The sequence below is a fragment of the Grammomys surdaster genome, unplaced genomic scaffold (assembly GCF_004785775.1).
Source record: "Grammomys surdaster isolate TR1022 unplaced genomic scaffold, NIH_TR_1.0 203, whole genome shotgun sequence".
NCBI lineage: Eukaryota > Metazoa > Chordata > Mammalia > Rodentia > Muridae > Grammomys > Grammomys surdaster.
The window spans coordinates 2889535-2904755 of record NW_021604648.1 but is presented as its reverse complement, the minus strand read 5'-3'; the positions used below and the strand labels follow the sequence as shown (position 1 = coordinate 2904755).

Below are 15221 nucleotides of genomic sequence, written 5' to 3'. Positions count from 1 at the left end.
CTTTCAAGTACATTCCTTCCGAGCCACAATGCCAAGTGGGGGAGGGAGGAGGAGGAGGAGGGAATGCAGTCAGCTCAGATGCATTCCTCCGGCTGTTTCCACTGACTAAAACCCTCATAGGTCATTTTTAGGTCTAGACTCCACTGCTCTATTTGAGGGCAAGGAAGTGTCACCAATCCTCAGTCCCTAACCCTTGGGCTCAACAAATAAATATAGTAGATAGTCAAACTAAAACCACAGTATGAAATATTAAAATCGGAGTAGAAAAAGACCTAAGAAGCTTTTTTAAAAATTATATACTGAAGTAAATTCTTTTCAAAAAAGGCAATTCATATATTAAGGAAATCAGAAAGAAAGGGAAGGGCGGAGTAACAGCTGAATAGAAGCCAACTCTCAATTATCCATGCTAATGGAGAGAGGAAGGAAAGGGAGAGGTCACACAGATTAAAGAAATCCACATATTATCCAAAAATTATTTTAGCAAATACTAGTAAATTCTTGTACCCATTTTTTTTTTCAGGCCAACTAACAAGTAGTGAAATGAGTTATAAAAACTTTCACCTCCTCTCCCTTCCCACCCTCTGACTAGAGATATTCCCAAGCAGCAAAAATGGCTAAAGGTCGGGCAGTATTAGGAAGGTGAGGGGGAAGAGAAGAAGCAAGGGGCATGGTTAATTCATAAATGGAGTATGTGCCCCTGAATAATTGAGAGCGTCAATTTGGAAATAAATACAAGAAAAAGCCTGAAATAATAATAACCTATTTGCATACCTGTAACTTGGTCTTTCACCCAAATATAAGGATAAATTCATTCTTAAAAGGGGAAAAAAGGAAAAGGAGACTAAATAAATGTTATCTTTTATGAATGACACTGATGCATCAACTTACAACTCATTGCCCCATAATACCATTTGAATGCATCTAAGGTACTCATTGTCTTCTTTATTATCTAGCGCACAGTTCCCTATGACCAGTCCCCAAGTTAGAATCCAGACCCACTTTAAAGTATTCTGATTCAAAAGTCTGAAGCAAATTCAAAAAGGACACATTAAATTTGAATGTTTTGACTATGTTAGCCTGACAATGAAATACTTGCCATCTCTACAGAGAATTTCTAAGTTTCTATCATATAAGTCTACCACAGAAGAATCTCAAATTTATAGAACAAACAGCAAAACAATCAAACTACACTGTTAAGGAGGTGAGTACCCCATTCTATGTGTTAAATAAAATGAGGGACAGTGAAGCACAAGAAGCCAACAGACTGTGTAATCAATTCAAATGCTGCCAAATGCCTTATATCATCACATTATGGTAATGCACTGAGTTCTTTTTCCTTTAGTTTTATGTCAATTAAAACATAAAAATTAAAACAAATGGAGGATACTTTAACGTTTTACGAAACATTTCTATTACCACTGAAAGGATTCCTTCCTGGTCTTTTCTGTTCTTCAGGAAGCACTACCTCTCTATAACTAATGCCTGATTCTGCTCTCAGTCCTCTACCACCCTGTACCAAATCTGTCAGTTATGACGATCTGAAAACAATCTCACAAGAAGCCCTTATCATTTTATTGTGTTTGCTTTTTAAGGTACATTAAGTTATATTTCTATTTCTTAGAAATAACATATATTTTATAATTTTTTCTAAGTCTTGAAATACCTATCTGAAATAATTAGGCCATATAAAAATTATGCCTATTTATAAAGCAACATCTGTATCAAATACCATTACAAGAAACCTCTAAGCACCTTTCAATTTTAGGAGGTACACTTCTTTGTTATTGAGTTGTGCTTCCTGTGGTCTTTGTTATACAGAGATTACCTTGTAATAGGATTTGACCTAAGTACTTTAAGCTTCCCTAACAAAATGCAGAACAAAAACAAAAGGTAATCAATGGAATAAACAGTAATTGCTAGGGCAGGGTCTCTGAGTACAGAGACACTATTAAGATAAAAGGCTCAGGAACCTGCCACACAAAAGGAAGACTGTCTCAAAACTACTTTATACTACATCATTTAAAAAATCAGGGGTGGTAGACTAATGGCTTACTTATGTGCAATTGTTGTTAACCGTTCATCGTTTACTGCTCTCCGAACTTCAGCACGGTGGCGCTCTGTTGAGATGCTATGAAAAAAAATAGCCATTATAGAACTCTGCCAAGCAGGCAGCTCTTCTCTACACTTTTATTAATGTTTAAGTCAACATCTTTTGGGGCTGAGGATTACTCTGCCTGATGTGTATCTTCAAATGTTTCAAAGTCATAGGAAAGATTTCATATTGATTCTGTGTAACTGAGGATTATGTATCTGCAAAGCCCAGAAAGACCAATTCAACCCGATATGCAGATTTTCCCATCTGTGAAAGAGCAGGCAAGACTAGCAGTGCTTCCTGTTAGCTAGCATGGAAACAGGTGCTCAAGGACCTCCTTATCTCAGGACTGCTGGCAGGAGGACTGAGCACTTAGAAGAAAGTCTTCTAAGGTCTTTTCCTAAGGCTGAAGAGTCTAATAATTTTATGTTCAATGAATATAATAAAAGCAGTAAGAGTGGCCAGATACTGTTTCTTGTGAGTACATGCAATGAAACGTGACTCAACTATAGCTACGTGCCTTCTACATTATGTTACCAATGGTAAAAATGCCATATATTAAACACTGATAAATGAAACAATTTTTAAAGACATCCATTATATTCACAAATATCTAATAAAGTAAATACCACTCTTCTTATATTTTTTAGTGCTTAACACTAAATTTATAGCATGGATCACAACACTTAAGAACTAAAAGCAGAATTTATGAGGAAACATAAATAAAAAAATAAGACTGAGAATCTACTTAATTACATTCCTATATTAATGTTAATTAAGTAATAAGAGCCTCTTCCAAATCTTAACTTCTACAAATAAAACAAATTACTTTAAATATAGAAAGCAAACTTGAGTTAAGCAGAACATTTTCTGAGAAATCACGAGATAATAAAAACGGATCAAGACAAAGCACCACGGAATCCCGTTCACTAAGCTGTCGGGTGGGTTCAAGCCCCACTCTAGCTCAGATAAAGGAGTCAACAGATTCAAGGCAGCGGGTATGTCACTAGCACCCACTTACATATGGAGGCATCTTGCTTACACCCTCTTTTTCTTCCAATAAATGCCACTCTACATCCTGATACTCAGCTGCACAGCTCTTTTTTCTTTCACCTATGTCAAAGGACCTCCCACAGGTAACTATCTGCCTTAAACCCTTTGATTGGCTTATACAACAGAGACTAAGTTTTCCCATTTTCTATAGCAGCAATCACACAACTGGAATAGGTAGGGCCCCTAAGTACCCAACAAACTGTTCTTCAATTTGAGATTGAAAAGAAGTAAACCCTACAAATTGAGATTTCAAGTCACATCACCAAAACTTTCATGACAAATTACCTAAGGACTTTTGAGAGTTCTCCAAGAAGATCTTTCTTTTCCTTGGTGAGATCCCCTTGTGCCCGAAGTGCACTGATAACTCCAGCATATGCCTCCAATTCTAGAAAAAGAAAATTATTTTATCAAGATAAGCCTTTAATTTTTGAATAATGTAGCTATGCACTATTAAGCTTTAGGGCAAGAAATCCCAAATCAACCAAATGCAAAATTTAAAATTCCTTTCAAAAATGTTATCGACTAAAAAGATATAAGCGTCAAGTTCATCATTTATATTGCTTTGTTATACAGTATCTCATGGAAGTCAAAGGTATAAAATGCTTAGGAAAGAAAATCTCTAACATATTACTGAAGAACATTTACTCTAGCCAGGTATGGTAGATCTACAAAAACTACCATCCAAGCAAATAAAACACAAAAATCTGCCATCAAAATAACTAATTAGTCTAGTGGTACGTGCCTATAATTCCAGCACTCACAAGGCTGAGGCAGAAAGATGGAGAGTTCGAGGACAGCCTGAGATACAGAGCAAGAAACTGACTCAAAGAAATACAGGTAGTAGAGATGACTTAGCACCTGAGTTTGAGCCCCAAAATCTACTTAAACTAAAAGAGAAAGCTGGGAGATGGTGGCACATTCATTAATACTCAGGAGGCAGAGGTAGTCTCAGATCTCTGAGTTCAAGGTCAGTCTGGTCCACAGAGTGAGTTCTGATACAGCCAGGGCTATACAGAGAAACCCTGTCTTTAAAAACCAAGAGAAAAGGAAAAAAGAAAAAAAAAAAAAAAAAGCAGATACGGTGGTATATAGTTCTTACCCTAGTGTTGAAGGAGGCAAAGACAGGAAGACCCTCCTAGGCTTGCCAGCCATTAAGCCCTCCTAGGCTTGCCAGCCATTAAGCCAGCCCAGCCTACTAAACAGAACAAGCTCTAGGTGATAGACCTTACCCAAATAAAGACTTATCTAAAAAAACAGAGTTTTTTTTTTTAATTAGATAGATGGTGCCTGAGGAGCAACATTTAAGGCTATTCTGTTTTACGCACGCACATGAAGGAGTATACAAATACACACATGCACATGCATGCATAAAGATACAAACAGAAACTCAGTAAGTGTGGGCTAACTAATGAGATGCTAAGTCTGCAGACTTCAAACTACCCAATACGTAAACAGTAGTCTCACTTGATTCATAGTGTCCACAATTCTGTCAAAAAGGGACATTAAGGGATAAAGAGATGGCTCAACAGTTAAGAGTACTTACTGCTCTTTCAAAGGACCTAGATTCAAATACCAATACATACATAGTGGTTCAGAAGCATCTGTAACTCCAGTTCCCTGAAAACCAACATTCTCTTCTGGCTTCCCTGATCACCATGCACACATGGTACACAAACATACACACAGGCGAAATATCCATACATATAAAATAAGGAAATCTCATTTTTTTTAAGGAAGGCTTATATAGAAGAAAGGGCTGAGTAAAGGAAGCAGCGATGCCTTATTTCACTGAGAGAGCCTGAGTGTGAATATCCTGAGTGGGTACTGGACACTATGCAGACACCACATGGAGTGTTATTTCAAAAGACAAAGCTCCGATTCTCCAAAGGCAAAAACTCAATTCCAAGAAATACATTTCAGCTATGATCAGAACCAGCCAAGATTACAAAAATGATACTAGGAATAACAATCTTAGAATTCACTATATTAAATGTTTATTCCCCAATAAAATATTTATGAAATATTCTATTCAACAAATTAATAGAGTCCTAATATATATACACTGAAGAGTGTTAAGTTCTGCTCTCAAGTATTTAACTGCAAATGTCTTCAGACAATTATGCTGGTTTGCATATAGAGATAGAGGAACAGGAAAAAACACATCATCTGGTTTGGAAAAACAAGCTTTAATCAGGAAGAGAAGTGTCTCTGTAGACAGTGGAGGGATGAACTCCTACAAAAGGAATTGAGAGCAAAAGAACTAAAAATGTTTCTTGATACTTCAGTAACTTTCAGTAACAGTAACTACTTTTAAGAGTTTTACATTAAAGGTAGTAAGATTATCTGTAGCTGAGTAGTCACTAATTCAAACCAAACTACTAACAGAATAGAATACGGAGTGCCAGAGAAACTATTTAAATATTTGTAGGTAAAAAACAACAGTCCCTATTCTCAAAATCATTAAAACCAAAGTCTAAAAAGGGTATATGCATGTTAGATAGATGATTGATGAGTAGACAGATACATTATGAAGGTTTGATTTCACACATGTAAGAGAACAGAGTAACAGGAAACAGAAGTAATCTGTGGTCAGACTTAAGAAAATCCTTTAATCCTAACCTAAAGAGTTATTTGCTAAAACCCAGTAATTGGTTATAGAAAGATTCTGCAAAATGCTTAAGAGAATGGCAATGCCATAAAAAGAAAATATCGACTTTCCATCCCACAATTCCTTGCGCCCTTCCTTTCCAACTTGGGCCCGGCAGAATGGCTCCCGCAAAGAAGGGTGGCGAGAAGAAGGCCCGTTCTGCCATCAACGAGGTGGTGACCCGAGAATACACCATCAACATTCACAAGCGCATCCATGGAGTGGGCTTCAAGAAGCGTGCTCCTCGGGCACTCAAAGAAATTCGAAAGTTTGCCGTGAAGGAAATGGGGACTGCAGATGTGCGCATTGACACCAGGCTCAATAAAGCCATCTGGGCCAAGGGAATAAGGAATGTTCTGTATCGCATCCGAGTACGTTTGTCCAGAAAACGTAATGAAGATGAGGATTCGCCGAACAAGCTCTACACGTTGGTAACTTACGTGCCTGTTACCACATTCAAAAATCTACAGACGGTCAATGTGGATGAGAACTAACCTGCTGAATGTCAAATAAAGTTGCAGTACTGCCTCAAAAATAAATAAATAAATATATATATAAATCAGGGGGAAAAGACAGCTTGGGAAAAAGACAAACTATTTGCATTTCAGGTTTTACTGTATGTTTCTGAGACATAAAGCTAGTTTTGAGACTAGCTTTAAATCCTTACCCTTTTGCCTCCACCTACTTAGTGCTGAGAAGACAGACCTGTGCTACCATGCCTCACCTAAAAACACATGATTACAAAGAAAACATAATTAACTGAGGAAATATGACAAACAAAGCTGGACAAGATGTCTTAGCAGGTAAAGGAACTTGCTACCAAGCATTGTAGTCTGAGTTCAATCCCCAGGATCCACATAGAAAAAAGAGAAAATCTGACTTCCATGCATGCCCCATAGCATATGTGCAAGATTTTGCATATATAGGCACACAGACAAATAAAATAAAAACAAATTTATTTAAAATGTAATATCTTTTTTTTTCTTTTTAGACAGGGTCTTACCATGTAGCCCTGGCTGACCTGGAACTTTCTATGTAGAGTAGGCTGGGTTTGAACTCAGAGAACCACCTGCCTCTGCCTCTTGAGTGCTGGGATTAAAGGCAGGTGTCACCACACCTTGTTAAAATGCAGTAAAAAATTTTAATATGACAAATATTTTTGACATTTCAAGTTTTATTTGAGGCTGAACTAAAAAGCCATGCACAAAATTAGGAGGTGGCAACATCTAACACACAAAACTGTGGCTCTAAAAGCATTACCTCAGCTACACAATTCCCAGCATTCCCACAAGAAGTCCAGTCACCATTAGAACCTTTACTAGATTCCAACCTTCCTTACATACTTGTTGACAAATATGTCTATGAGTATCCTGAGATATCTTAAACTGAACTTAGTTTCTGGTGCTATTTTTTGGCAATATTCTACTACAGGGTTAATTCCAGTGACAAAATGTATAATGAAGCTGAGCAGCAGTGGTGCTAGCCTGGTCTACAGTGCAAGTTCCAGGACAGCCAAGGCTACATAGAGAAACTATGTCTCAAAAACAACAAAGAGGAAAAAAAAAAGTATAATACAATGATAAACACACATGAATGCTACAGAAAACAAAAGATGTATCACACTACTTTTATAAAACTCTAAACTAGGTCCATTTAAACAAATCAGCTACTCAATTATAGTCATAAAGCCCACACAAGTCAGATAAGTTACAGCTCAAGAGTTATAAAAATAAGGCAAGGGGGTGGCAGCTAAAAAGTAGCAAGCATTTGCCTGCTACTGGTACCATAAGTATATCATAAATTGTCTAGCCCAATTTCACTTTTTTGTATATGAATATTTTGCTTGAATGTATGCCTATACACAATGTGTGTGCCTGGTGCAAGAGAGTATAGATCCCCAGATCTGCCATGCGGGTGCTGGAAACTGAACCTGGGTCCTCTAAAAGACCAGCCATCTCTCTAGTCCCCTAATTTCCTGATAATTTAAACATCTGACATCTCAGATTGAAACAGTTTATAGTTGTTTCTAAAGAGACAATGTGTTAAACTAAAGCCACTTTTTAAAAATTGTGTGTGTGTGAAACAGAGAAAGAGAGAGAGAGAGGAAGAGAGAAAGAGAGAGAGGAAGAGAGAGAGAAAGAGAGAGGGAAGGACAGAGGGAGGGAGGGAGGGAGGGAGGGAGGGAGGGAGGGAGGGAGGGAGGGAGGGAGAGAGAGAGAGAGAGAGAGAGAGAGAGAGAGAACAAGGCCAGTGCCATGTGAATGCAGGTGTTCAAAGAGGCCAGAAGAGAGCATGAGATACTTCTTGGCACTGGAGTTACAAGTAGTTGTGACCTGCCTGACCTGACTGCAGAGTTCTGGGGAGCCCTTACGCTAGTGGGTCAAGACCCCTTCAGGGTAGGATATCAGATATCCTACATATCAATTTCACATTATGATCTGTAACAGTAGAAAACTTATAGTTATAAAGTAGTAATGAAAATTTTATGGTTCCAGGGATCACCACAACATGAGGAACTATATATTAAAGGGTGACAGCATTAGGAAGGTTGAGAACCACTGCTCTAAGCTAACAATTCTTAAAGACAGTATCTTTTCTAGACTTTGAACCTCAAAGTCATGATAGTAACCCAATAAGTGAAAGAAGTCTTTTGTCAAATTGCTGTCAAGGTCCACCTTCCTAAGTGTCACTGGAGACGGCAGTGCATGGGCAGTGGCTATTGGTGGCGCACGCCTTTAATCCCAGCACTCGGGAGGCAGAGGCAGGCGGATTTCTGAGTTCGAGGCCAGCCTGGTCTACAGAGTGAGTTCCAGGACAGCCCGGGCTATACAGAGAAACCCTGTCTCGAAAAACAAAAACAAAAACAAAAACAGAAGCAGCACCTACCATCTCCCACACAGCCTACGAAAACTACAGACACATTTATTGCTAGTTATTTATTACTTTAAAATGTTTTATGTTCAATTATTTTTCTGTACCCTAAGCCTTTATTTCTTCAGTTTTTTCTAGGGTTCTTTTTTCTGTGCAACCTCCTCTTCTAAGTTAAGAGCAATTTAACCCTCTCCAGTGATGGACAATAGGATGTTTGAGGCAAGGGGAACCCCAATATAGAACTCAATCTGCCCCTGAGTTCTGTAAGTCCACTGGCACATCTTAAGTAGTTCACTTGTTTATGTGAATACAGTCAGTAACCAAGAATCTACATGTAAATCCAAGAATTACTCTCTACATTTTAAATGATGTGCAAAAAACAAAAGAAAGTTAGCACTCTCTTTGAGCTGCAGATGCTGCAACTGGACCCACTGCTTGGCCTGGATATACATATTAGCCCCATCATGGTAACAACATAATAGCACACACTGCTTTTATAAAGTGGCATCTTCTGGGTAGCTGGTAGCTTTTCAGATATAACCTTGATAGACTCAGCAGTTTCATGGGCATTCATTCTTGAACACCAAAACTTTAAACTCTTGATGTGCGTAATTTTATAGGTTCTTATGGTCAAGACATTTTCATACATCACCTCAAATAACTTATGGAAAAAGCTAGGGATTAAGTTAGACTTAACAGTTATGAACTTTATATCTAAACATAAACCCTTGATTCAAGGATCCCAAAACCCAGAAACCTTAGTCCAATTTACTCTTTGTGATCTATTCATCTAGTACTTTTAACTCTGAGAGAAATGGAGTTCAACTTTATAACCAATATCGAGTTATATTAGTGCATGTGTATAGCCAAATACCTTCAAATTAGTGATAAAAGTTTACATGCAAGCTTAAAAGATTGTCCCTCTCAAAGAGCCCTCTTCAGGTAGCTAAAACAAGGTTAAGCAGGTTGAAATCCTGAATGGGTTATTAGCTGCAGATCCATAGTAGCTACAATTTTATCTGATCTACATAAAGAATTTGCAGATTTCCCTGCAGAAAAACATTAGTGTCCTACAAATATGTCTGAAAGTAACTGCTTTAAACACTATATTATCAGATATCAGCCACAATGAGAGGCATTTTATTTAATTAATATTCATTACCAAGATACTGATGATCCCTTCCAAATTATCTGTCACTTCTTTCATTTAGTGCAGTGCTTCAGGCTACAGTAATAAATAAGCCAGGGCCCTTATAATCTAAAACAGCATATTCATGAATATTCATTGGAAACCAAAGATTCAAATGAATAGAGTAACTCTTTTCCCCAATACTTCCAAGAATGGCATGTGGCTAATGTCACCCTGCACACATGGGGATAACATTAGTTCGTTACACAAAACATATGCCTTAGCATTAGGGCTTGCTTCTCTCCCTAAATGCTTGTTAAAAAGAGCTGCTATGGGGGGGAAAGAAGCATCAGTCAAATTTAAATATAATGGGTATCTTATCAATTACAGTAAGAAATAACTGGGAAACTAGGCAGCTTGCCTTAACTTAGGATCCAGAGAAGGCATATGTTTCACACACATTCAGTTAGTAGTATCCCAACATAAACAAAAATAAATAAACAAACAAACAAAAACCAAAAAAAACAAATAAGAAAACCATTGCATAGAGCAGCAGCTTTTAACCTGTGATCACAACCCCTTTGGAAGTCAAATGACCTTTTACAGAGGTTGACTAAGACACAGATATTTACATTAAGATTCATAACAGTAGCAAAATTACAGTTATGAAGTAGCAACAAAATAATTTCATGGTTGGGGGTCACCACAATGTGAGGAAATGTATTAAAGGGTCACAGCATTAGGAAGGTTGAGAAGTACTATCCTAGAAGTTAAATACTGACTACATGACTTACTATGAGTATTGCCTTAGGTTTAAACTTTATATGGAAAAAGGGGACCAAAATCAAACCAAAGCAAAGCAAAGCAATCCACTTTGGGGCTTGAGTGTTATGTGAGATGTACAATGAGAAGGCTTCCCATTTGTCATGGTTCCTTGTGTCATAATTCCTCCATCTCATGTGCAAATCAATTCTAGGTCCTGGGGAAACAGTGAGAAAGGTGAGGACTATGCCACCCACAGCTATGACCCACACAAAAAAAGAAAAGGATCACAGAGAAATATAAAATATCAAAAATAAAATGGGAAGGTATGGCAAAGCACACCTGTGATCCCAGCACTTGGGAAGCTGAGGAAGAAGAACCATCATGATTTTGAAGACAGCCTGGACTACACAGTGAGAGCCTGTCTTAGAACAAAAACAATAAAAATCATACCCAATTTTCGAAGAATCCGTTTGCATTCATCCCTGCTGAGATCCAAAAGGGTTGGCCACACAACAGGCATTGCTGCTTCTGTTTGGTAGCCCCAAAGAGCTTATCCTCCCTATCAGAAGAAAAACAAATCAAATTACCAATGTATATGCAAGGATATGGAGTTCCTTCGACTGGCTACAAAGATTTAAAAGATTTTCCCTTTTCATCTCCACACTTCCAAATCCTGAGAAATGAAACAAACCGTCATTTGAGAGGACACTGATACAGCTCATACTAACAGGGGAAAGAATGGGTTTTAAAGTCAAACACTTCTTGGTTCCAGATCCAGCTTTACAACATAATTAGTTGTTTCATCCTAGTGAATTGGCCTGTCTGAACCCAATTTGTATACCTTCATTTTTTTTAAAAAAAAAAAAGTAATGCCACCCAGTTTGTTATAAGTATTAGAAAACAGGGCATGCCAAGTTCTTTCATAGTGGCTGGCATATGACTTGCCAAATTGATTCTACCACCTGTGCAACCTTGGACAAGTGACTTGACCTCTGCCAGTTTCCTTAATAATAAGTTAAGAGATAAAATAAGCAAAGGGTAAAGCAGGTTATTTGGATAAATGGAACTCAAATAACTCTTTTCTCAAGTTTTGGCAGAAGAGTCATTTCCACCAGTTACCAAAAGTTTAAAAGCCTGGAATTTCACACTATGAATTCCTTTGTCACACAGAACCGGTAGTTCTCACACTACAGGTTGAGAACTCAGTAGATCTTCCTTAGCATCTATTAAACTGATAAATGAATGGTCAGCAGGAGAGTATAATGAATGAATGAACCAGCCTGAGTCAAACACTAAACCGATATAACTCTTCTATTGCGTTCCGGGCTCTGGGTTGCTAACTCCAACTCTTGGCCTCAAGTGGAGCCCCCTTCCCCCTACTTCCCATAGTCCTCTGAGCTCAGAACCAACCCTGTGCGTGCCGAACTGGACGGCGCGCCCCAGCTGGCAGGATGACATAAAGAAAGGGGGTGGAGAGGAGGAAGGGGCAGAGCCAAAGGAATCCGCTCGCTCCCCAAGCCAGTCCCCGCCTCCCGGTAGAATCTCGGAGGCGGCCGGCGACCGCCCGAATCAGGCACCACGTCACGGCATCCCAAAGCATCCCCTCCAGGGAAACCCACGGCCGGGCCGCACAGCAAAGGAAAGCCGGGCAGCAGCAGCCTGAGCGTGCTCCGGGGTCGCACCGATTCCGTCCCCGCTCAAGTGTCAGCAGGCAGCCCGCCCCGCCCCCTCTCTAAACACGCACTCCTTCACAGCACCACAACAAGAGCAGCTCGCCCGGCTCCTCGCCCGCGCGGCTCAGAGCCGGTTCCAATGTCAAGCCCGCGCCCCCGCGGCCAGCAGCCGGTGTTGAGAACCCTGGCCAGCGTCCGCGCCTCGCGCACTACTCAGCGGAGAGGACAACGGAGAAAAAGCAGGGGCGCAGACAGCCAGACAGACAGCCCGGAGTCGCCTCGGGGTTGCTAGACCTCGACCTCCGGTGTCCCATCACCAGGCATGCCGGAGTTCCCCTCAGTCCACTTGAGGGAGCCCCGCGATCCCGTTAGGAAACAACGGAGGATGGGGCTGACCGCTGCAAGCCGGGCTCCCCATGCCTGGCCAAGCACTCTCCTACCCTGGATATCCTGCCAGCTCTTCCCAGGACCCTGCCTGAGAGACACCCACCTGCCCGGCCTTTCGGGGCTCATCTAAAAGGCTCCTCCGCCAAGACTAGGGGACACCAGGAATTAGGTTTGTTTGCGGTGCCTCAGAAGGGGCAAGATGGCGACAGATACCAGAGCGCAGGCGCAAACGCGCGCGGCTCGCCGGGAGGTGTAGTTCGCCTTTCCCGCCTTTTGAGGAACGAACACTCAAAAGCCTCCATTCGTCCTGTCCCTTTTACTCCGCGTTTTGAAAGGAAAGAGCAGACGACGCGGGGCCCAGTGGGAGTTGTAGTCCTAGTTCAACCTCGCTCTTCTTTCTCTCGCTGCTTGCTGGTCACACGCGCAAGGAAGTCTGGGAGTGTAGTTCCTTTAGGCTTCTATATTACCCTCCAGTCTCCAGCTTCGCGCGCCTACTCTCCGGCCTTTCCCAGCCAATCAGCTGCTCTTTCAACTATACGTGTGGCGTCACACGTAGCGGTTAAGATGGCGTTGGTAATTGGATCTGAGCTTCGACCTTTTTACTCTAGCGAGGTTAGGGATGAATAGAACACAGCCTGGTCCCTGATGCCCGGTTGAGGATTAAGATCTGGTTCCTTAGACGCTTGGGAATAGTCATCAGCGTCTTCCAGCCACCTAAACGACAACTCAAGAGAGCTTATCCGCTACGGAGAGAGAAGACCTCACAGTGGCCCTTACACCATTCTCGGTGTTAAGAGTTGCAAGTCGAGGAAAGGAATCCGAGCGATCTCGGCTTGGGGTTACGCCAGGTACGAAGTAGGAAAGGTAGTGATATCTCGTGCAATATCTGTGAAAGGGAAGAAGAGATTTACTTGAGGCACTACGACATGGTAGGTTCACCCTCAGCCTTTGTTATTATTTAAGACATCTCTAAATAAAAAACTCTGGTACCATCGGATGCAATGAAAGTGTGAAAATCTAAAGGAATTGTTAGTATGCATCCTGCTGTTAGCAAATTCCCTTGATAACTAGGGTAACCACTAGAAGGACATCTAGCTCAGTGGTAAATTACTTGTAGAGTCTGTGCATAGACCTGGAGCCCTGAATTTGATTCCTAGCACTAAGTGGGTGTGGGATAGACACACGAGAAAAACTACCCTATGGGAGTACTAAGACACACAACGTGGATGAAAGTTTTTTCTCCTAGTTCACTATGAATTACGTTTGTATTCCCAGCACTGAGGAAGTGGAAGAAGGAAGATGAGTCAGACTGGACTGCTAGAGGCCCCATGACCCCAAAAAAATTTTTAAATAAATTGTGAACCACTGTGTAAATGTGAGTCTATTCATGCTCCTGAACAGAGCTGTAGGTTAGTCAGAAATAAAAAAACCTATTTCCTACACATCTCTCCTGGCCTTCTTGTGCACCCTATTTTGAGGTCAGTTTCTTTTTGTTTTTTTGAGACAGGGTTTCTCTGTGTAGTCCTGCTTGTCCTGGAACTCACTCTGTAGACCAGGCTGGCCTCAAACTCAGAAATCCACCTGCCCCTGCCTCCCAAGTGCTGAGGGGAGGTCAGTTTCTTAAGAATACCTTATAAGGTGGTAAATTAAGTCTTCTAGAGACAAGGATCAAAGGTGCAAACCACCACCACCTGATCAGTAAATTAAGTCTTAGGAGATTTTGTAATTTAACAGACATTCTTAGATTTGACTCTTGCAGCATCTCCTTGAGACAGGTGTAGTTAAGCTTCACCACTCTATGAATGGAAAGGCACAGCTGTTCAGGAACTGGTGAACGGAGGGTTCATGTAGTAGAACTGTCTCAGAAAAGATCTGGAGAAATGGCTGTGGTTAAGAGCACTGGCTCTCTTCCAGAGAAGCTAGGTTCTATTCCCAGCACCCACATGGCAACTCACAACCATAAATTCAGTTACAGGTACCTTAGGAACTGGACACATGTAGTACATAGATGTCCACACAGGCAAAACACCCAGAAACAGGAAATCTTTTAAAGAAGAAAACAACAAAAACTTGACTTTTACAGTAAGTCAAAATTTGTTGGAGTTGATCCTCCACCTCTTACATAGTAAGTCCTTACAATTGTCAAGTATATCCCTAGTTAAAAATAAGTCCCTGGTACAGGGTGAAAAACATCCCTAAGGTCCATAAGTAGACTGATAAAACAAAAATTTGAGTTTTGGCAGTCTGGGGTTGGCGAGAAGGTTCAACAAGTGAAGACACGTGTCTTGCAAAGCTACTGACCTGAATTCAATCCTCGAATGATAGTTAGAGAACTGGCTTCACAAAATTGTCCTCTGACCTCCAGCGTGTATACACACACAATGAGAAAACTCTTGTTATAAATGTAGGCACCTTGGTCCTAGAGTCTGTACCTTCAGCCAATAGTACCTCTCAAGCTTTAATATTAGCAGGAACACATGAAGGTAGGTCCTGGTAAATGCAGATTTTTGGTTGTGTAGTTTGAGGATAACACCAGATCCTCTTTCTAAAGAGCTCCCAAGTCTCCATGCTGCTGGCACTACATATTATGTTACACCTTCCCCT

General features: G+C 40.5%; 1 protein-coding gene, 1 long non-coding RNA gene and 1 pseudogene across 14 annotated transcripts in view; 2 read left to right on the top strand and 1 right to left on the bottom strand.

Annotated features, from left to right (window-relative positions):
* Positions 1-12824, bottom strand: part of Emsy (EMSY transcriptional repressor, BRCA2 interacting) — a 71217-nt gene extending 58393 nt beyond the window's left edge. For 7 of the 13 annotated variants that reach the window (XM_028770632.1, XM_028770629.1, XM_028770631.1 and 4 more), the window contains exons 1-5: positions 12721-12802; positions 11008-11116; positions 3431-3530; positions 2054-2128; positions 772-813 (exon numbers count right to left, since the gene is read on the bottom strand). In XM_028770632.1, the coding sequence (XP_028626465.1) occupies positions 772-813; positions 2054-2128; positions 3431-3530; positions 11008-11077 (287 nt within the window). In that variant the 5' untranslated portion in view covers positions 11078-11116; positions 12721-12802. Of the gene's footprint in view, positions 1-771; positions 814-2053; positions 2129-3430; positions 3531-11007; positions 11117-12720 lie in introns of all 13 variants that reach the window. The other 6 variants (XM_028770621.1, XM_028770624.1, XM_028770623.1 and 3 more) reach the window with 4 other exon arrangements.
* On the top strand, positions 5897-6314 carry LOC114623910 (annotated as a pseudogene).
* Positions 12825-13183: 359 nt separating the features above from the next.
* On the top strand, positions 13184-13991 carry LOC114623911. Its single transcript, XR_003711848.1, has 2 exons — positions 13184-13465; positions 13893-13991. It is a non-coding gene; the product is annotated as an uncharacterized LOC114623911 (long non-coding RNA).
* Positions 13992-15221: the final 1230 nt, after the last annotated feature.